We start from the raw sequence: 24,204 nt of genomic DNA on the forward strand, positions 1-24,204 counted from the left end.
GACTACTTCCGTGATGGTGGATTACTTTCATGGTCCTCACTGGAATATCTCCATGATGACAGACTACTTCCGTGATGGTGGATTACTTTCATGGTCCTGGCTGGAATATCTCCATGATGCCAGACTACTTCCGTGATGGTGCATTACTTTCATGGTCCTGGCTGGAATATCTAATCCACCATCACGGAAGTAGATGGTGGATTACTTTCATAGTCCTGGCTGGAATATCTCCATGATGCCAGACTACTTCCATGATGGTGGATTACTTTCATGGTCCTGGCTGGAATATCTCCATGATGCCAGACTACTTCCATGATGGTGCATTACTTTCATGGTCCTGGCTGGAATATCTCCATGATGCTGGACTACTTCCGTGATGGTGGATTACTTTCATGGTCCTGGCTGGAATATCTCCATGATGCCAGACTACTTCCGTGATGGTGGATTACTTTCATGGTCCTGGCTGGAATATCTCCATGATGCCAGACTACTTCCGTGATGGTGGATTACTTTCATGGTCCTGGCTGGAATATCTCCATGATGCCAGACTACTTCCGTGATGGTGGATTACTTTTATGGTCCTCGTTGGAATATCTCCATGATGCTGGACTACTACCGTGATGGTGGATTACTTTCATGGTCCTCGCTGGAATATCTCCATGATGCCAGACTACTTCCGTGATGGTGGATTACTTTCATGGTCCTCGCTGGAATATCTCCATGATGCCAGACTACTTCCGTGATGGTGGATTACTTTCATGGTCCTCGCTGGAATATCTCCATGATGCCAGACTACTTCCGTGATGGTGGATTACTTTCATGGTCCTGGCTGGAATATCTCCATGATGCCAGACTACTTCCGTGATGGTGGATTACTTTCATGGTCCTCGCTGGAATATCTCCATGATGCCAGACTACTTCCGTGATGGTGCATTACTTTTATGGTCCTCGTTGGAATATCTCCATGATGCCAGACTACTTCCGTGATGGTGGATTACTTTCATGGTCCTGGCTGGAATATCTCCATGATGCTGGACTACTTCCGTGATGGTGGATTACTTTCATGGTCCTCGCTGGAATATCTCCATGATGCCAGACTACTTCCGTGATGGTGGATTACTTTCATGGTCCTCGCTGGAATATCTCCATGATGCCAGACTACTTCCGTGATGGTGGATTACTTTTATGGTCCTCGTTGGAATATCTCCATGATGCCAGACTACTTCCGTGATGGTGGATTACTTTCATGGTCCTGGCTGGAATATCTCCATGATGCCAGACTACTTCCGTGATGGTGGATTACTTTCATGGTCCTCGTTGGAATATCTCCATGATGCTGGACTACTACCGTGATGGTGGATTACTTTTATGGTCCTCGTTGGAATATCTCCATGATGCTGGACTACTTCCGTGATGGTGGATTACTTTTATGGTCCTCGTTGGAATATCTCCATGATGCTGGACTACTTCCGTGATGGTGGATTACTTTTATGGTCCTCGTTGGAATATCTCCATGATGCTGGACTACTTCCGTGATGGTGGATTACTTTTATGGTCCTCGTTGGAATATCTCCATGATGCTGGACTACTTCCGTGATGGTGGATTAATTTTATGGTCCTCGTCGGAATATCTCCATGATGCTGGACTACCATGATGGTGCAGTGGACGTGGCATCTGTTTGAAGATAAATAATTTTGATTCGAGGCTCTCCAACAATAACCATAGAAGATGGTACTTTTTCCTGACTGGTGCTTGGTAGTAAAGGGGAGAAGGGTATCCATGTTAAACTGCATGGCATCTCCATGTCCCTATGTAGATGCATTAGTCCCAATTTGGGCTCAGAGGAGTTCCTTAAGCCTTTGCAACACCCGGAAAAGAAATGGAGAAAATACTTTTTTGCCAACAATAGGTCTTTCTACAAGGCTTCTACAAGGCTGGTTTGTGACTTTAGCTCACTACAGGGCACACTGGTGGCACACTCAAACAAAAAAGTTTAACAGGGGATTGCATCCCTTGGATGTTCACAAAAGGTATGCTTGTGGGTTTCCATGTTGATCGTATATGAACAATATCCTGTAAAGTGGCAGGAGAGATGACTAGATGTCAGTACAGTAAGCATAGTCAATCCACAGTCCCTAACCATATTTTCCCTACTACCTGGCTCTCTCTTCAGTGCTAAAGACTTAAATGACGCAAGTCAAGATCTCCTTAGGTAATTAATCTCTGGTCTTCCTTTCAAGTTAAATATGGTTTGTTTGCTACAACCATAGTTATGTATACATTCAGAGACTAAGCGGTAGTCTACAATAAAGAGTACAGTGTATTGTCTGCACTCACTACAGGCCTGTCGAGATCTATACACGCATCACTCCTTCACTACAAAGCAGAGCGTTGCTGTTAGTGACACCTGGTTTCAGTTTAATGTATAGAATATTGGGAAATGGGTACTGTCACCACTTGGCAGTGTTTCGTTTCTCATTCACTTCAGCGAGGATTATGTTGCTGTACTCAGAATGTTCTTGCTCCTCAAGCGTGTCAGTGTAGCGGACTAGCGTCTGCATGTTCTTGCAGATTACGGAAAGGAACGAATTGTGACGAATGTGCAATACCCGTGAGAAGTGGAGCATAGCTTTTAGGACGCGTTTTCCACACTACTATCTCAATAAATCAACAACTGTCTAACTGTTAAGTACGGAGCAGACCGTTGCTGTGACACGGTAAACATAATCCACTGTTTCTCTGAGGCCATCGCCGGTGTACACTGGACTTATTTGGGTGGGGAGAGACACACACACGGACGTCGGAGGAGACACCTCGCGCGGGTAAGTCGGCAAGCCAGTGGTCATGTTAACAAAGATCGGCCCTGCGAAACCATAGCCCGAGTAAAATGTTTTCTTCTACTTGAACACATGAACACGCTCGCACGCTTGCCCGTAAGACAAGAACACCACTTAGTGATGTTAAACAGAAGCCTGAGTACAGCACAAACACTTTTACAGCTCTGTTGTAAGCACTGGCGACACGGGTACAGCGGCCCAGATTATCATTCACAGCGTGCATACGTTATTTTGAACTAGTCGGAAAGCCGGGCGCGCTAACTCTGCAATCCAGATGTCCGTCTTTCATGAATTTGCACAACCTTTTCAATGTAGATATTACTAATACAGCAGTATAAAAGTGTCAGGTTACTTTTCTGGAAATGAAGGAAGCACGTTTTTATGGTTAAAATGCAGGAACATGAAACATAAATTACGATGTAATCAAGCTGATAATGATTTCTTTCTATCGGATATTTTGTTGCGACATCATTTTAATATGATCCAACTTGATCGCAGGGCTTTAGCGAGCTGATACTGATTGTTTCATAGTATAACATGGTCTGGAATAGCACTGTGCGTGAAATGCTCTCGTCATACTCATATGATATCTCCCTTAGATTAAATGTAATTCCTCAATGTAAACAACAATTCCAAAGAATATTTCTGATTATCAACGACAATGTTTCACATTTGTGCAGATTTCTGATCACTGGTACTTGTATTATTACACAACCATTTTCCTGGAATGATTTCTGTGACCATTTTCGCTTCACAGTAAAACACATATATCCACCAGAAAAGATTATGCATGTTGGAAAACTGATTAATTTTCTATGTTGGTCACGGTATCAATTGTCACAAGCACAGTACAGCATCTTAACATTATAATGTACGAATATAGAGCTCCTGTAGAGTCTACAATAATGAACATGATGAATCCTTCCACCTGGTGATTAGTTCACATCGCCACTCAAAGGCGTATCATTGACGAGGTGGATGCTCCACATTGACCATAGGATTCCGTGTCCGCACTGCACCAGAACATACAGAGCGCGGACAGGACTCACAAGTCATCTCCACACCCACAGAGACAGACTCCCCTATCCCTAGGATGAATAGATGGTCCTCGTCGAATTGACGGACGAACAACAACAAACAACATGTTTTGTGTCTGCATGAAATGAGACAACATAGTTTACATTTGATTGCTTCTGTTTTTACAGGTATTGGACGTTTTAGTTAGGAAGCAGATAATTGGCATGAGTGAACCATCTTGGGTGACTGACACGAATACAAACCCTAGTAGAGCAGGACTGGAAACTGAGGCCAAGCTCAAGGATGATAGCAAAGTTCAGACCATGACTGTTGCAGCAACAACGGGGACACACGCCAGAACCGACACCGCAATTGCTGCAGGAGTCGTGCACGGTGCGATTGGCAGCAACATTACGAATGTCGTCTACAAAGGTTAATATATGTTGATACGTAACAAATACCTCATTGGCCAAATACCAGTATCACAGTAATACCTCATTGGCCAAATACCAGTATCATAGTAATACCTCATTGGCCAAATACCAGTATCATAGTAATACCTCATTGGCCAAATACCAGTATCACAGTAATACCTCATTGGCCAAATACCAGTATCACAGTAATACCTCATTGGCCAAATACCAGTATCACAGTAATACCTCATTGGCCAAATACCAGTATCACAGTAATACCTCATTGGCCAAATACCAGTATCATAGTAATACCTCATTGGCCAAATACCAGTATCACAGTAATACCTCATTGGCCAAATACCAGTATCACAGTAATACCTCATTGGCCAAATACCAGTATCACAGTAACACCTCATTGGCCAAATACCAGTATCACAGTAATACCTCATTGGCCAAATACCAGTATCACAGTAATACCTCATTGGCCAAATACCAGTATCACAGTAATACCTCATTGGCCAAATACCAGTATCACAGTAATACCTCATTGGCCAAATACCAGTATCACAGTAATACCTCATTGGCCAAATACCAGTATCACAGTAATACCTCATTGGCCAAATACCAGTATCACAGTAATACCTCATTGGCCAAATACCAGTATCACAGTAATACCTCATTGGCCAAATACCAGTATCACAGTATTACCTCATTGGCCAAATACCAGTATCACAGTAATACCTCATTGGCCAAATACCAGTATCACAGTAATACCTCATTGGCCAAATACCAGTATCACAGTAATACCTCATTGGCCAAATACCAGTATCACAGTAATACCTCATTGGCCAAATACCAGTATCACAGTATTCACAGTATTACTGTGATGATTGCATGGTCCCACAAACACAGCATAGTGAAAGTTGCTTCCGTAAACTATTTGTCTGACCAACACAGCGTGAACAGTGTTGTCCTGCTGAAGTTCACCGTGTCGGAAGGAGCAGTGTAATGGTTTGGGGAGCATTTTGTACCACTGTTTCACTGAAGCTGACTGTTGTGCCATACACAGTACCGGGACCACGATTTGAACTCTGGCATTTATGCAGCCACAAGGTCCCTAGGGTCCATGCAGGTAGCAAACGTCACCGTGATCCCTTGTATAGGGATGTAGCTTCAGATGCTCACCATCTTTGCCCCATTTTACAATTTGTTGTTGTTTTTAATCTATTCTTTTGAATGCTATCAACTAGTGTAATTCGGTCTCATGATTGATCATGTATTGTTATCTGTTGGTATATCTTATGTTGTTGTTTTGTCAGTCCTTGCACCTATTGTGCTATCAATAACGTTCATCCTCAGTGTACGGGGGATTGCTATACTTTTGTACGAAAATATACATTACATATTCGCTTTCACCCAAACTGTTGTTTACAGACACGGAGGCAGTATTGAAACGGAACGTACGTATTCTTTACTTTAATTACTTCTAACTGATGCAGCGGTATGCACATATCTCAATATTCTCCTGATATTCTAATAACGTTCATAGCGTGTGATAAGTCTGTGCCGAGGTCGATTGGATTGATCAGATTTACAAAATGTTGTATCTGTTTAGATTTTCATAGTTTATTAGCAACATTCAACGTACACGTCCAATTACTGATCGTTCCAGTAGCATGGGTTAGTATCAAACACGGACTGTGTCATAGAATGGAATGTTATATTGTTGGGATATGAGTTGTTTCACAATGTGTTTTGTGAACTCACTGGATGAAGGTCTTCTAAAGGGGAAAATGGCTTAATGAACCGATGTTTCTGAAGATTCGTGTTGGTCATGTTTTCGGATGAGTGGTTGTGATGAGGGTTGGCCAAAAGGTATAGGCTTGACTAACTACTGTGTAGACATAGTGACGTCTTTCAGTCCCTCGATGTCTGGCCCATATGGAACATTGCTGTCTGTGGCACATATCAACTCTAATCATGTGAAAACTGCATTATTTTCCTAAGGCATATCTTGACAACAGGTACCGCGTTTTACAGAACTCAGTTACTTCAGCATATTAATTATCTCACACATTAAACTTATATCATGTAAGTTACATCCAAATCAGTATCTCCAAGAAGGCAGGCATGGGGTTTTTTCAATAATTAATTAAACGACCTTACTTATCTATACTGGTGTGCACAGTTGCCCGTCAGTATTCCGGTTTTGTCAAAAACGAAAGGGTTACAGTCACAATAAATATCTAAATGCCTAATGAGATGAGTCTCAACTTCGGAAAAAACGTGAACTTAAAGTCCTAATGGAAATGTTCAAATGAATTCCAACACGGCGGTGGACTCCTGGTAAAGCCAACTTATGACTGTTTCCATGAACGTTTCTGAGCCATAAATATGATACTTTTATTCCTTCTTTTGAAAGGCGGCTTGAAAGAATACTGTTCCTTACACTTGCATTTTAGATTTCTATATTTGGTATATTTTCCTCACTTCGTCTTCCTTTGCTGATTGGCAAATTTCAGAACCAATATCACGATCAGACATGCGTTCGCCAAGTCATCTTTAGTAAAACGTCTCAAAGTAGATGGAAAGCAAATGTCAGTTACAGTGCACCGAGGATAAAATATATGAAATGACAAAAGTTATCAGTCAGGAATCAAACTAAAGTAGTGAGTGAGTGAGTTTATTGTTACCCCGCAATCAACAATATTTACCGCTATACGGCGACGGTCTGTAAATAACTGAGTCTGGACCAAACAATCTAGTGATCAACAGCATGAGCATCGATCTGTGCAATTGGGAACCGATGACAGCCAAGTCAGCCGACCACTCGATCCCGTTTGTCGCCTCTTACGATAAGTGTGAGTTACTGAAATCCAGTATTCTAACCCGGACCATGACGGGTATACAACAAAGTAACTTGGACGAGACGTTTAACTTCAGCTTTAGGTAATCGATGGTCTCATATGGTCCAATACCCATTACCTGTTTCACACATAGATACTTGAATATATAATGACAAGAATGTATCGGATGTGGACTCACATTCTGACAAGGAACAGACAGTTCTCACATATGTTCAGTCAGCAACTTAACCATCTTTACTTTGAATGTATACCCACATTTGGGTAAGTGTGTTATGTTTAGATTTATTATCATGAGAGTATTCTGGTGTTGATGATCTACCAAAAGATGATGTAACGGCAAGGTAAGTATTGCTTCCTAACCACAGGGTGTGGTGCTAGATAGCCAATGCTTCCTAACCAAAGGATTTGATGGCTAGATAACCAGTGCTTCCTAAGCAAGGGATGTTATGGCTAGATAACTATTGCTTCCTAACCACAGGATGTGATGGCTAGATAGCCAATCTTCCTAACCACAGGGTGTGATGGCTAGATAACCAGTGCTTCCTGACCACAGGATGTGATGGCTAGATAACTATTGCTTCCTAACCACAGGATTTGATGGCTAGATAATTATTGCTACCTAACCACAGGATGTGATGGCTAGATAGCCAATGCTTCGAATTCCTAACCACAGGATGTGATGGCTAGATAACTATTGCTCCTAACCACAGGACATGATGCTAGATAGCCAATGCTTCCCAAGCACAGGATGTGATGGCTAGATAACCAGTGCTTCCTAACCACAGGGTGTGATGCTAGATAGCCAATGCTTCATAAGCAGTTATGCATATGCAACTGCCCAGCTCACTTGAACATATAACTTAATGTTACAGCTAAGGACTTTAGAAAACAAAATGCAGATCCACCAACGGCAGTTGCATGGTAAGTGTTCCAATAGTGGAATCATTGTGTTCTTCTCATAGTGACTGAGTTGATTGGTCATTCTGTGATATTTAATAGATGTAAAACATGATGTTATAGTTTCCGTATTATTCTGGCTATATGACTGAATATGTATTAGTAATCTGAGCAGTGTTTATATTTCTATATGTGGACATGCTTCAGTTTAGGGGGCGATCGTTTCCTTGTCAGTTTTGTGTTTTTATGCGTTTTTTATGGCTTATATGGTATTTTTGTGTTTTTGTAGATATGGAATCAAAGGTGAGTAAAAGTTTCACGCTGGAATATACTCACGACTGTCATTATCCGGTCAAAGATTATCCAGAAATACAGTTTAGTAGAATCATTCTGTGTAATAGAAGTTCACAGCTGAGCACTGACTCAATGTTGTCGGCCAACCAGTGTTTAACCTGTGCCAACATGTTGTATAATGGATACACTATTGTCCATGAAGATGTTAGCAAAACATAGGCGTTTTTCAATTATTTATTTACAGATACAGAAACTGGAAACCGACATTAAACAACATCAGTGTAACGGTGAGCAGTATAAGCGGGTTTTGTTTTCTTTGTGTTTTTTTTTCATGATATGTAGAACTTTCAGGTAATTGGAGAAATGAACAAAAATATATTAGTCAAGAACAAAATATTATTAACTCACCAAAATATGTTAATTTGTATTAGAAATGCGATCTTTGTTTCAATAGTGTCTGCATTCTGTTATACTTGCAGCTACATTGGAAGATACACCAAACATACACGATCAGGTAAGGTAGCATTTCTACTCATGACTGGTCACAGACACAGCTCATTAAACTGATGTAGTGTTGGCGACTGGGACGCGGTGGGCGAGCAGGCTAGTGATCCAGCGAGGTTGAAGTGTTGGGATCGAGCCCACCTGTGACCGGGTGTAAAAACCTCGGAGTCAACTTTCTGTGCAGACTATTTCCGTGTTGTCACAACCCCTAGTGTGCAGTGCACAGCCATGTGCACTTAACAGAACCCACGAATCCGTTGGTATATGACCAGATGGTGGCCACATGAATACGTGTATACACCTAGTTGCAGGAACAGCAACGTGCAGATAACTTGGACAAAGTTCTGTGACTAGTCCCAGACCACCCAGCTGTGTATTGGGTACCTCGTTAGGATGAGACAGCGACAATAAACTCGGTGCGCCTAGCGGCAATAGGAGTTGTATACTCCCCAGGGACTTGTGATTTATAATACGTGTATATTGATAATAAACAAGTGTAGAATGCGTCCACCGTACACAGTACCAGGGTATAGGGCGCTCAGTTGACACAGAAACCCCTGGACCATGTTAAGGAAACTGATTGGGTGAACTGTTTGAACAATCCGTTTTGTGGGTTTACGAAACATATGTATCCTTCCACTTACACTAGAAGCATATATCTTAATTTACATAGCATGGTTTTGTTTTTGCTTCTGTACGAACACGGTGTAATATTTCTAGAAGACCTTCTGTGGGATAACTGTGTGTATCCTCTATGAGAAGCATCATGATGCCTTTATACTCTTGCTGTCTCCTGACTGCATTAGTCTTTAACTAAACACCAAGATATGAGATATATGTGGTCTACAGACTGACTTACATGTCCTGTATCGCATGATAACCTTTGATGCATGTTGGTAACGCATAATAACCTTTGATGCATGTTGGTAGCACATGATAACTTTTGATGCATGTTGTTAACTCATGATAACCTTAGATGCATGTTGGTAACACCGCAACCCCTTTCTGTTTTCAGATAGGTCAACTGAATGAAGAAATTCAGATGCACAAATCTGAAATAGCAAGTTAGTGCCACACTTACCTGCTGGTATTCAGTGAAAAGGCAGACAAACCAACGGAAATTCTTTCTGAACATACGTATACCATCACACATTTATCTTTAAACCATTTGAAACACTCACTCAGACACGACTGTTCATAAGCTGATGCTTGTCTTCCTCTTACCTTGTTCAGGGCTGGAGAACGAAGTGTTACCAGACCTTATGGCCAAGGTAAGCAAGAAATAGCTTAAAGTAAAATTATGTCAGCATACGATTCCTAACACAGTTATCAAATATTGCATTCGTTTTCCATTAAGTGAGCAGTTGGTGCGGTTGATTACAAAGTCTCTCTTTAAATATTTTCAGACAGACGAAGTCAAAGAGCAGCTAGAAAAACATGAAAAAACTGCCCAAGGTATCATTGTTCTATATGTAATCACCCCACCTGTCGTATTTATCACTTCCAAAACGGAAAACTTGTCTGTAAGCTCATGGTTAAAGAACGAGTCCAATAGACGCTCCACTCCATAGCAGTACAGAGGAACCCACATATAATGCTCATATTTTTGGACAAATCAGCAGACTGTTCTTTGACATAATACCGCTCTTTTGCATGGGCATGTAACTCTCCTTCCCCAACTATTCGCGACACATATAGTTTTGAAACAATGCTTCATTCAGCCTCAACTGCAGTCTTTATTTCCAGATAAGATGGACGATATCCCAGTCCTGAAGCAAAAGGTATTTGGAACACCGATCCTCAGTTGTTGGACTTCCATGGGATGTTACATCTGACTGAAATACATGCGTACCTTATTTCGAATGACATAATTGAAATGAAAGTTCATGCAGTCAGAATTCTTTCACGAATCTCACCTGTCACACTTTCATGGGATGATGAGGTTTTAGCTATCTCTTCTGCTCATCACTACGTGAGCCTTGGTCTTGTTTAGACATTGTTGTTGTTTTTCAAATTTCAGATGCAAAGACTGATACAGGATCTAGAAAAGTACGGTACAGACGTAGCACGTGAGCACATAATAATTTGCTGTGTACCCAAAAAATGACAATTATATCTAGATGAAATAAATAATTCAGTGATAGGTTTTGTACAGAGATGTTATATCAATGCACGAGTACAAACGTGGCACGTTTATTTACAGATGAACGCGAGAAAGTAACAGATCTACATAGACAGGTTAGTATTCTTCTTCACTTACATGTTGGGGTATAAATTCTCAAGACTTGACAGGATAAAGTCTTATTTCAGTGTATGTGACAATATAAGTGCACTGAAATGTCTTCCTCCCCTAATTCTACCCTAAACTGGATGTCTGTGAGTGAGTGTGTAAGAGTGATAGGGTGGGTGTTTTGTTGTTTACCACATGATCAATTACAGACCAACTCATTTAGTTTCCAAGCTACTAATCTGTGTGACACAACTATCACCAGGTGTAGCGTGAGTAAACGTATTTGTCGTATACTTAAACGTATTTTAGAATATCTGTTGTCCCACAAAAGATCAAACAGACTTGCCCCTGTATCATCAATCAAGAATAATTCATCCCCCTTTACACCATCTCGCAAACACCTTTGTCATACACCTGTCATGCCCATGTCATACACCTGTCACATTCTAGAAACGACTCTGTTTATCACTTGTCATACACCTTGTTGTTACATACATATATGCTCATCATACACTTGTTATAACATAACTCGTGTCTCGTGACATATCCAACGCCTTCTTGTCAGACACCCATCATGGTACTGTCATACAACCATCGACCTCGTCATACGATCAGTATTTTTAAATAGTGCACCTACCACGTTCTTGAACCGAATACCTGTTACAGTAGTGTCATCAACGTCACAACTTGTCATACAACCTTACATCGTTGTGTCATACACCCCTCAAGACGTTATTCTTCAACCATCAAGTTCAACCATCAACATTTATTACTTTCTTATCCGATGCATACCGACGTTGTAGGGGTCGTATACCGACATTGTGGGGTGGTATGGCAAGGTGCTTATGGTGTGATCAACAATGCTGTTATGAAAAACAAACAACCGCTTTAACGCACCGTCAAAGATGAAGTGCGCCCTTATCATAACGCCGTTGCATTGTAGTCCTGCCGCCTCACACATTCGCTTAAGATCCATCACTCTTTTATCATACCACCGTGATATTATAATCCTGGTGCCTCACGCTTCCACAAAAGATAAATAACGCCCTTATCATACCACCGTGATATTGTAATCCTGTCGCCTCACGCCTCACGCCTCCACCAAAGATAAATAACGCTCTTATCATACCACCGTGATATTGTAATCCTGTCGCCTCACGCCTCCACCAAAGATAAATAACGCTCTTATCATACCACCATGATATTGTAATCCTGTCGCCTCACGCCCCCATCAAGGATAAATAACGCTCTTGTCATACCACCGTGATATTGTAACCCTGCCCCCTCACACATACGTCAAAGATAAAGAACGCTCTTATGCCGCTGCCATATTGTAATCGTTACATTGATGTAAACTTAATTGTTTTCTTGTCTGCAGATTGGAAAGTTGGAGAACTACATGAAGAAAAAAGAGTCAGGTTAGCTTTTCCTGAAGGTAGCAGAAATTTAGCTGGGCAGTTTCACTTACCTGATATCGGACCAGATGTGAAGGCCTTGCTCTAATCAGTGTCCTCACATGTCGACTTACAAACAAACCTGTTGGATGTAGGTTTCAGTTCAGATATAATTGACCAAACAAAGACATCATGTGCAATGTAGACATGATGAGCAGACATGTGGGTTACATAAGATACATCTACACCTTTCTACTGGTCTGACTTTCACTATTGTGCTTACATGCCGTAGAACTGCGGGTTCTACACAAGGCGGCGGAAACATTCACCCCAAGTTGTTGTCACTCATGTCGGTGTGTTTCACTGGCCTTGTAGTAGTGTATAAGTCGCTTGCACGCGATATTGTTACTGAATGCTTTTCTGACAGGACCCAGTAATGAGTACAGAAGAAGAGTTATATCGTCAAAAACATACAGTATTAATTATTCTCTTTCATGACCTTCAGATCAAATGAGGGCCGTGCAAGAATTAAGGACTCAAGTGAGTATGATACAATATTTGAAAAAAAATTATTTGAAGTGCCACCTATGCAGCGCACGTCTGATCCCCAGAAGCAGACGATTCTTGACATGCCAAATATACAAATACACCTTGAGTAGATCTAATGGAGAGTGAGGTATTGTCTTCTAATTGGAGCAGGAGGGTACGTCCAGATATAATACGCGGCAGTCTGACTGTTTGGGAGAGGATACAGTAATGAAAATGTGTCTCACCCGACATCATTCTAATGCCCATGTGTTTGGTACCTGTTTGAAACGGAGGACAAACATGGACAGATGATCAATCCTTTCGAGCTCCATGGTGTTTGGACTGTGATGTCTTGTAAAGTTCATCTAAATGCTCTATAGGCAAACATATTGTAAATGATATGTCAGTCAATGTTGTTTCGTTAGTGCATATAATTATATACTGCTACGAGTTCCTTAACTTGTCTACTAAACATCTAATCTGTCTCACAGTCCCTGAACCACATTATTTTCCCTACTACCCAGCCCTACCTGCAATACTAAGGTTCTAAATGAAGCAGATCTGGCTTTCCAAGATTTCTAAATATCCCAACTCACTTAGGGCTCCTTCAATCTAAATGAGTTTACTTGTTGCCGTTGAAATCATATATATTCGGGGACTACGTCTCAGTCTACACACCACCTAGAATGTCTTTAACAGATAAATATTGATGTTGTTTCTGGTTACAGCTGGAGGCTGTCAGATCGGAACAAGCCAAACAAAGCCAACATCTGAAAGGCATGTATGATGCAATAAACCAGCATATACGCTTTACATCAAATGTATGTATGTATGTAGTGTATGGGCATGCGTGCTCGCTGGTTTAGGTAAACACAATGAAAGCTGCGTCATTCACTCCCTTCTCTTTCCTTAAACAGATGCCATGTCCATCGAAAATGCAATACAGTTCAAGCTGGGATTCATAACTCCTTGTGTGATATGAAGAGTTATATCATGTCCGGAATATTTAATACGAGTGACGTTACTTAAATCAGGAAATGATAAATACTGACTTTAATCAACAGATGAGATGAGGGAGCTGCGAGAATGGAAAGAGCAAGTAAGTATTGGTATTTCTCCTTCTTTTCTAATGCCAAGATGATTCTGCATGTTCTTACGTCGCAGCAATTGGAGCTGTCCCTCGCTCGCTTAGCAAACAACATAGGTGACATAAAATGATGAGCATACTGATTATTTATCAAAATTTATTATCATGGCTTGTGTATAACCCTGGGCCTATATTTTCGAAGCTCTCTTATCGCTAAGATAGTCGTAAGTTAATGGTAATGTATGGTACTTAAGACTATCTTAGCGCTAAGAGAGCTTCGAAAATATGGGCCCAAGAGTATAAGACTATTATCAATGTGAGATGAATCACAGTCCATATTTGAAGTGTGTGCATGCATGTGCGTGCAATACGTGGTGTATTTCTTTCCTGAAAATGGGAATGCTTAATAATACTAGCACATGCATATTATCATCGATAAAAGGTAGTAGTTTATTTGTTACTCCTTATTACAGATGGCGAAACAGCATGGTGAAGAGTTAAGGAAAATGCAAGATAAGATGAGAGGTGTGCTCCATAAAGTAAAAGTGAACAATTTCTAAACCAGTATCTGGACAGACTATTTCCAGCATGGTATGTCAAATTTCAAACTTATATACGTCTTGGCAACCGCTGACTTCTGAGATACAAATACAGGTCACTGCTCTTGAGAGATGGTACAATGTTGTATATCATTAACTATAAACAACAGCCGTGAGGAATACTAGCAAAGGGAAGAGAGGATATATACACTTCACTATGAATCCACATTCAATATAATATGTTTTGCTGTTTACAGAAGAAAGGATGGCGAGAGAAGCAGCAGAGTTAGCTAGGAATGCTGCAGAGAGACAGGTATATATTTCCTCATGCATTGAGGTACTAAGGTAAATAAGCATGAGTTCAATGACTCTAGCAGTTAAGTGCCCATTCATGTATCAAATATGTTAGGTAAATATTCCATTACATACTGAATTACATATTGTATAGCTCACAGATATCTACCCTTTTATGTAATATAACTGTCAGGTAAATACTCGTTTATACACTGCGCCTTTCTGTGTGACCAGGGACTCCCTTCACAAAGCACTAAGGTGACCGTAAGTCACTAAGGTAGTCTTAGTGCAATGTTAAAGAATGGGAGTTAAGGTAAACTTGGTAATGCATGTTTATTTCGTAAAGGAACAGTGGTTTGATATTCTGACACTGTCCCACAAAGTTAACCTTAACCTTCATTGTTTCAGATACAGGAAATGAAGGAACGGGATGAGGTCCACGTGAAAACCAGCCAAGATTCGACAGAACAAGAGCAGACACGTAAGCTTTCAGTTACCTAAAATACTGTCTGGAGTTGGCTATGTACGTTTTAAAACAGTATTTTATGTGAACTACGTCTATTAGCTGATCAATGTAAATAACCTCTTTTTCAAAGCTGAGGATAGAAGAAGAAATACATTATCTAAAGTTCTCTCGAACCATATATTGATTTGTCTGATCTGTTTGTTTAAGCTAACAGCTTATCATCTGTCTCAGGTAGTCCATCTGTTACGATGAGATCACATTGATATTATCACACACGAAAATGTGATCAATTGCATTCATATATTGAGTAAATACGTTTTGTTGTTGTACAGTGTCAGGTGGTACAGTTAATTAGAAGGCGTAGTAAACTACGTCACCGTCACCGTCTCAGAATATCGCAATAAAAACACATCTCTGTGACAATGTTTTAAATTTGCTGAAGATTCACGATGTATTGAATCACTCACGACAGCAATTTTCAATATCTTCGGATTTAATTCTTGAGCTTAATGATTTCACTTTTAGTATAATATTCTCCATGACTGTGTAGATCTCCTGCGTTGTATGTTTATGTGTACATATATGTTATGTTTAGACCTAGAGTTAGCAACCTACCACATATATTTTACATTGATCTAAAACTAAAGTATCCATTGAATATAAAATATAGATCTAGTACTTAAAATATGACAAATTATAAAGATGAATTGATATAATTGGTGTTGTGCATGTATTTTAAATACAGTGTCATGTAACACACAATCTGGCCTGGACGTACATCTAAGGCCTGACAGTGACAATATATGCACATGGGTTTAATGTTGCTAGTCCCAGTTGTAGAGTGATCATAATCTGTAGATCTATTACTATGCATAAACTATGTATTACCTGTAGAACTAGTGTCTGTCGTTTCTGAAACCCACCTGTTTTCTTCAGCCTCGAGTGACGTGAAGGAGCGGAGAACCACCACAGAAGTGACACAAGCTGGTGCAAGTGTTCCAGGGAGAGGAGGTGAGAGCAGTAGGCAGGACTGTGGTGCTGGAATGGCAGGCCAGTATCAACACTTGTATCGCAGATCGAGATAAGTTAGTGTTCCACGTAGAGGAGGTGAGAGTAGTAGGCAGGACTGGTGTTTCTGATTTAAAATTACATTTTTCATATCGAATTGACCGAATTAAATAAGCGGAAGTATATGCAATTGAGGAACGCAGTAAGTGATCTCACATAAGTGTTTCTGGAGGCCTCAACACAGTTTGCTGACCATGTTACTAATATCGTTAAACTGCGAAGCTAGTTTCCATCTAGAGGACGATGTACTGACCGCGACAATGACCTCGAGACTGACTAAAGCACACTGTTGACCTCTACTCCTGGGACACATTCTTAAAGTTTGATACTAAGGTTGTAATCATATGACACAGGATCGTCGTTGTTGCCCTCACCAAACCTGCACAAACTCTTCAGATCTCTAGTAGGAAGGTTCGTTAAATGATTCGAGGATTCTTTACGCTCAGGGAATGAAAGTGCCAAAAAGGAGTTAAATAAGTTTCATATTTTGGTTCATGTGCAGCGAAAAGCACATGGCTACGGACAATATGTAATATATCGAACAGTTTTGATCTTCATTTTGATTGTGATTTTGTTTCTAGCAAGGGAACCAGTAGAGTGAAAACCATAAATAAGCGTTGTGGTGGTTGACAGTGAATGTACTATGTAGATATGGAACTCAAAAACAAGTGAATATGTTGGATATACGTTCAACTAAAACCTGAATATGTTTTCAGAAATGCAGAATTTGAAGTATGTATTCATTCCCTACATAAGCACTACTCTGGACGTTAGACCTGCACAAAATGTGCAGTGACATCACATGTACAATTAACAAGCATTCCTTTATTGTACTGATGGACAGTGGCAGTTTGTGTACGGAGTATAAGTATTTCGTTATTGCATTGACGGACAGTGACAGTTTGTGTACTGAGTACAAGTATTTCGGACGGATAGTGTCAGTACATGTACCATGTACAAATATTTCCTGTATTGAATTAATACATGGTTACAGTATGTGCACAGGATACATACTGTATTGACAGATGGAGGTAACATGTGTAGGGAGTAGTTCATGTTTTGTGTGACAGTGGATGTCAACACGTGTATAATGTAAAAGTTCGTTGCAGTGACCAGGAAAACCTCCAGCAACGACCCCCAGCGTTCCCTCGACCTCTATGCCGCCTGCTGTACGGGTGACCTGGACATGGTGAAGAGCATCCTTCGTCTGAATCAGGCGGACATCAACTTCAGAGGACGGAGAAGCAGGACACCTCTGATGGAGGCGGCAAGGCGTGGACATAGAGATGTTGTGGAGCTCCTTGTGGAGCAGGGAGCTGATGTGTCACTGGTTGACGATGTTGGTGACAGCTTTCTTCACTTGGCCTGTCAGGGGGGAGATTATGGGACGGTGAAGAGGATCGTGTCCCTGAATTTGCTGGACATCAACTGTAGAGGAGGACGGAGCAGGACCCCTCTGATGGAGGCAGCGAGGCGTGGGCACATGGATGTGGTGGAGCTGCTTGTGACTGAAGGAGCTGATGTGTCGCTGGTGGATGATGGTGGTAACAACATCCTCCACGTGGCCTGTGGGGGCGGAGACGTGGGGGTGGTTGAGTTTGTCTTGTTAATGAATGTGGTTGACATCAACAGTAGGAATGACCACCGGCAGACAGCGGCCGGAGTGGCGAGAGACGAAGGACATGGAAAAGTGGTGGATCTCCTGGTGTCACGAGGTGGCCGCTGATGTCAGTCTTGGTGTAGAATATGTTGCGACTGACAACGATGTGGGGTGTACCGTTAACGTCACCGACTTTTTAATGGACGGCCCAGGTGAGAATTATTGCTATGGTTGGTGAGAAATAAAGCTTCTTAAGAACCTTTGATTTTGTATGTGTTTTCCATTTGACTCTGTGCATTATCGGACCAGAATATTTTAACTGGATGTACATGGACATGATGTGTAGTTACAGTCAATGTGAGTCCAAATCTCCACAATGAATTGCACTCTAACTCAAAAACAAATAATCGTAAATGACTCAAACCATCAACTCTGCAGAATTTTGTTATAATTTTTGTCAACAAAATATAAAAGCTGTTGAACAAACCATCCTTATTTTCATTCGATACTGCAAGATTTGTGGCATGGGTGTAGCAACAGCTCAGGTAACAGCCAGGTAAGCCAGAGGTACGGGCATATTTATCACGTGAGGGTTTATCCTTCTGATTGAGTGATTGATGTCATTTATGACTATCTTTTTTTGCTGATGATGATGATCATCATCATTACGGTTTGGGTATTTTACGTGCGCTCTGCGGAACTCGACCAAGTGATGAAGAGTTGATCATCCATAAACACTTTCATTCCTTTTGTTTCAACGTATACCGCTATATTGCTGGAATATTTTGCGTAAACCGGAACTCACTGCTCGCAACTTCTAGGGTACATCTCAGACACTTCTTTTCCAAGGCTCGTACACCAGTCATACCAAGTCGTGTTGATGGCAGGTCCTAGTGCCGTGAATTATGAACATCTGTCAACGAAGGACAGTAAAACAACAGATGTAACTCAGATAGTAATTAAATCAGATACAATATAAACAGTCTATAGATCGCCCAGAACTGAAGGTAGATTACAATATTCGGGGCCATAGGGACTTACAATACTTTGGCTACCTGCATGGACCCTAGTTGGATTTACACCATCCCTTCAGCCTCTGGCGATTGTAGGCTAAGTGATGAGAAGTATATATATATATATATGAAGTCTGTTTCGACAAACCCCAGATTAACATTAACAACGGCTTGTAATTGTTTGATGAGTTGGGAACTAAGAACAACACATAGCAAAGGTGATGAAGTCAGTACGAAATGGGAAATAAGACATAAGGCTATAGCATACGCTTAGCATTTACGTATTTACGCCTAAACCATTCAACGGTGCTGTCACCGCTTGGCATCCAGGTACGATGACAATTGTCTGGACCAGACAGGCTAGCCAGAGGTCAACACATCACCTAATCTAGGTACGATGACAATTGTCTGGACCAGACAGGCTAGCTAGAGGTCAACACATCACCTAATCTAGGTACGATGACAATTGTCTGGACCAGACAGGCTAGCTAGAGGTCAACACATCACCTAATCTAGGTACGATGACAACTGTCTGGACCAGACAGGCTAGCTAGAGGTCAACACATCACCTAATCTAGGTACGATGACAATTGTCTGGACCAGACAGGCTAGCTAGAGGTCAACACATCACCTAATCTAGGTACGATGACAATTGTCTGGACCAGACAGGCTAGCTAGAGGTCAACACATCACCTAATCTAGGTACGATGACAACTGTCTGGACCAGACAGGCTAGCTAGAGGTCAACACATCACCTAATCTAGGTACGATGACAACTGTCTGGACCAGACAAGACAGAGGTCAACATAACACGTCAGCCAGGTACGATAACAACTCTCTGGACCAAGGCAAGCTAGTGGTCAACACCTGACCACAAGGGTGAGTGAAGGTGTTCAATAAAACGATTTTTCGGAACTTACACTTATGCCTTCTGTTGAGTACAGTGTTATCCAAATATAGCATATGTTACATCTGACTAAATGGCATTGTGTATTCATAATTACGACATGTCAAGGCGCTCGTGAAGCCAGCACGCAGTCGACATTGGCCTACTGCAGATTTGTGTCCCGGGCTTGGGCGGCTGAGACAATCAGCTGCTGCAATGGAAAGGGACGCGTCACTGCACAACAGATCGAACAGCTTCGTTAGACAAGTAGGTCATGATGTGGGTTTCCCGCCAACAACCCGAGGCAGGTGTGAGTGAGAACAGAGAAGGGTTATTGATTTGTTTACATCACTGCCTAGTCGCTGTTACCTTATGTTACGTCGGTGTTCTCTGTTGGGTCGAGGTGTTCCTTTTTGGGGTTTGCAGTGAAGTGTTGGAAGGGGGGGGGACAGACAACACTGACGGTGTTTTGTACTATGACAAGATGGACCATGCGGGACGGTGCAGTGAAGTGTTGGAAGGGTGGACGGGTTACACTGACGGCGCTCTAGATCCTCACATGGTTGGGATGTGAGGGGACAGGTGAGTGCATTTCCCCAGATAAACTGAGCTTTGTTATTAATCACGCTAATGGTGCCAAGTGAGCTGACAGCAGTATATGTATGATGACGTCTGACAGATACTAGTATGTCAGTACAGCAAACAGATATGTCGTACAGAAGATGTCTAGATAACGACATCTACGAGTGAGTGAATGAGTTTAGTTTTACGCCGCTTTTTAGCAATATTCCAGCAATATCACGGCGGGGGACAGCAGAAAATGGGCTTCCCACATTGTACCCATGTGGGGAATCGAACCCGGGTCTTCGGCGTGACGAGCGAACGCTTTAACCATTAGGCTACCCCACTGCCCCATGACATCTATACTTATTGCCACGTTGATGTGGGATTCGTCGGTGTAACAACGTAGAAGCTGCTGCTTTATTTCACATGTACCCTGAAATGTATAGCAGCAATTATCTTAACTGCCAAACCAACCTGCACGGCAACAACAGGACATATTTGTAATCAATTGACATGATCAATGCCAGTCATGATGAACCGGTGTAACATGTAACATCGTGTAACATGCAATATTGAGTAACATGGTGTAAGATGTTGTATGGCGTAGCATGTAACATGTAATCGTGCGTTCGATAAAAACAGTAATTACTAGTACCCATGATTCAGTGGTTTGATATGTGTGAGAAAATACCACTTGAACACCCCTTGTCTGGGAATGCAATTGTCCTAATTGTCTGAGGTCAGATATAATTCAGGTGGCCATCGTGATTTCGATTTGCTTAAATACCTTGATTTGTTTTTTAAATTATGGTAAAACTCATAATAATAAAGTCTATGAATGGTTGGTATTCAGATCACAAAAATGTATAAAGACGTGTTGAGTGCTGCACATTACAGGGTTATGAGTACAGCCAAATTCATCTATCGGACACAAACATCTGTCACATTTGATTGCAATTGTTTTATCAGGTATTACGAGTGTTAGTTGGGAGCAAGATAACTGTCAATCGTCATGAATCATCCACGGTGGCTTGCCGACGCCAGACAGAACCTCAGGAAAGTCGACATGAAGGATGAGAACGAGATCCAAGGCGGCAGACCAGGAACAACTCCCCAATTTCCTCATGCCACAGTTCCCAAAGTTCAGACCATGACTGTTGCAGCAACAACGGGGACACACGCCAGAACCGACACCGCAATTGCTGCAGGAGTCGTGCACGGTGCGGTCGGCAGCAACATCACGAATGTCGTCTACAAAGGTACATGAGATAGCATATGCATGCTTGTTCACAATGTCAGTATAACTGTATTCACTGCAATACAGTATCACAGTATTCACAGTATGGCAGTTTCACATTTGTTCACAGTATTAGATGATGCAGGGCGGAGCTCAAGAATATGAAATAACAACAATATGGAATCTTAACCCATGGCCTTCTCAAGACATGATTAAGCAACCATAAAAAGAAAGAGTTAAACCGGTGCTGAGAATCACACTGTATTCAGTAAACGTAAACATTCCTAGGCGTTAATTACTTACTGAAACAAACATCACAGTAAACAGAACCCACTGACACACACCTTTCAGCAAACATCACAGTAAGCAATACTTACTGAACCCTGTTGTCTGACCTATATATCACAGTAAACAGTACTTACTGACACACACATCACAGTAAACAGTACTTACTGGAACACACATCACAGTAAACAGTACTTACTAAACCCTGTTTTCTGGCCCATAAATCATATTAAACAGTACTTACTGACACACACATCATACAAAACAGTACTTACTGACACACACATCATATAAAACAGTACTTACTGACACTAACATGGCAGTAAACATTACTTAGTTAAACCTGTTGTCTGACCCATATATCACAGTAAACAGTGCTTTCTGACACACGTACACACACTGGGGTAAACAGTACTCGTGTTATCTGACTGTTTCACTTTAGCTGTACTTCGTTTATTACATGTTTAATATCCGCAAGAACGAAACTCTCTGTGTGAATAACCATGCCTTACGTTGTCACACATTGTTGTTTTACAGATACAGAGGAAGCACTTCAACACAACGTAAGTATATGTCTCCATAATTACCAAGTCACCAGGACCATATTTGTAATTTCGTAATTTTGCTGGTTCGATTTTGGGGGAACTGTGACTTCCTCTCAAACAGTTTTAAACACCCTCATCATCATTATGGAGTAAATACCGAGTGAATGCATGAATGACACTATAGTTATGTAAGGTTAATTATGTTATTGGAATGCTATTTGTGGCAACAAGAAGACCATCGTTAAACACATGTTCAATATGTTGTAAAATGTATTATGCATGTCAGGTGGGGCGAGAAACCCGATTAGACAACACACCTTCAGTCCCGTCATGATTGAATGTGTTGCTTTAGTCAATATCTGGTCATCATGATTAGTGCACAGTAGTGAGCACTTCAAATAAACTTAAAAGAACCCCATGAAGGAACATTATTGTGCCCTAGGACGACAACCTATGAAGTGGTAATGGAAAGTCAGACAGGTCACTTGTTGACTTGAGTCCCAACCTTATGAAGTATTTACAGAATACGATAACCAAAACAACATAGGCTTACCTTGGAATAAAATTAACACGATGTTCTTTGGTGTCAGTAAATATGTGTAACCACTAACAACTCTAAATAAGAGAATAATCGTTTGAGTTAATCGAGACACTTGATTTTTTCGCTCTGATTGCCAACAACGTTACGTAACATCCAAGTCAGTGAAAAGTTGAAACTTTGTTGTTTATATCTCACATAGTCATCAATACCTTCAATTCTTGCTAAGTCACAGCTCCAATCGCCAGGACTGACATTTTACTCTCGAGACTTGTTTTCATAATGTAATTCATTTTGTCCTGGGAATCCTTCAAACCACCCGAAGTAACTTAACAAGCTTTAGAATTCCTGTTCCGAAATCATAATAGTCCGTCAAACTCATTTCACGCCTATCTAATCGTCCACGCAACAGTATTGGCGATGACCGCGTCACAAGAAGTAACACGAAAAGACTCCTGAACTGACTCTCTCTTAACGTACGATAACGAATGAATACCTTCGCCCCAGTTCATCTCAACTGTACTATCAGTTCCAGATCTATAAGGCCACAACCCCTGCCTTTAAACTCCTACTGCCTACAATAAGCTAATGAGCTAATGGATACTTTCCCCTGCAGAGGTACATCCTGATGAAATTGTCCATCTTGATGTGTCAAACTATACCTCGAATATCACCTAGAGTCTCAAATTGCTTCAATCTAATTTGTTACCAGTGACCCGTGAAGGTCCCGGGGTAGAATAGGCCTTCAGCAACCCATGCTTGCCATAAAAGGCGACAATGCTTGTCGTAAGAGGCGACTAACGGGATCGGGTGGTCAAACTCGCTAACTTGGTTGACACATGTCATCGGCTCCCAATTGCGCAGATCGATGCTCATGTTGTTGATCACTGGATTGTCTGGTCAAGACTTGATTATTTACAGACCGCCGTCATATAGCTGGTGCGGCGTAAAACTAAACTCACTCACTTTCTTACCAGCTTTCAATAACTGAATTTCAAAATTCACCCTCTTCCTTATCTGTCCTGGATCTCAATCTCATTTCTTGTCCTACTATTTGCTATTTCATATTTAGCTTCCAAGTCTTTCAACCGAACATCTTT

The 24,204-nt window shown here is 41.3% G+C and overlaps 2 protein-coding genes across 2 annotated transcripts in view; one reads left to right on the top strand and one right to left on the bottom strand.

Annotated features, from left to right (window-relative positions):
• Positions 1-8,557: 8,557 nt before the first annotated feature.
• Positions 8,558-24,204, top strand: part of LOC137273379 (ankyrin repeat domain-containing protein 17-like) — a 32,662-nt gene continuing 17,015 nt past the window's right edge. Inside the window, exons 1-18 of the mRNA XM_067806007.1 lie at positions 8,558-8,613; positions 8,806-8,840; positions 9,846-10,101; positions 10,237-10,285; positions 10,577-10,611; positions 10,851-10,899; positions 11,034-11,068; positions 12,439-12,478; positions 12,960-12,994; positions 13,711-13,759; positions 14,047-14,081; positions 14,543-14,594; positions 14,866-14,921; positions 15,311-15,383; positions 16,305-16,379; positions 17,546-18,151; positions 21,501-21,758; positions 22,559-22,584. Of these exons, the coding sequence (XP_067662108.1) occupies positions 10,036-10,101; positions 10,237-10,285; positions 10,577-10,611; positions 10,851-10,899; positions 11,034-11,068; positions 12,439-12,478; positions 12,960-12,994; positions 13,711-13,759; positions 14,047-14,081; positions 14,543-14,594; positions 14,866-14,921; positions 15,311-15,383; positions 16,305-16,379; positions 17,546-18,151; positions 21,501-21,758; positions 22,559-22,584 (1,539 nt within the window). The 5' untranslated portion in view covers positions 8,558-8,613; positions 8,806-8,840; positions 9,846-10,035. The remainder of the gene's footprint in view (positions 8,614-8,805; positions 8,841-9,845; positions 10,102-10,236; positions 10,286-10,576; positions 10,612-10,850; positions 10,900-11,033; positions 11,069-12,438; positions 12,479-12,959; positions 12,995-13,710; positions 13,760-14,046; positions 14,082-14,542; positions 14,595-14,865; positions 14,922-15,310; positions 15,384-16,304; positions 16,380-17,545; positions 18,152-21,500; positions 21,759-22,558; positions 22,585-24,204) is intronic.
• LOC137293001 (vacuolar protein sorting-associated protein 33A-like) overlaps positions 16,988-24,204 on the bottom strand; it is a 182,185-nt gene continuing 174,968 nt past the window's right edge. The window contains exon 17 of the mRNA XM_067823877.1: positions 16,988-17,001. The gene's annotated coding sequence lies outside the window, so the exon portion shown is untranslated. The remainder of the gene's footprint in view (positions 17,002-24,204) is intronic.

This window comes from Haliotis asinina, chromosome 1 (genome assembly GCF_037392515.1).
Source record: "Haliotis asinina isolate JCU_RB_2024 chromosome 1, JCU_Hal_asi_v2, whole genome shotgun sequence".
Classification (NCBI taxonomy): Eukaryota; Metazoa; Mollusca; class Gastropoda; order Lepetellida; family Haliotidae; genus Haliotis; species Haliotis asinina.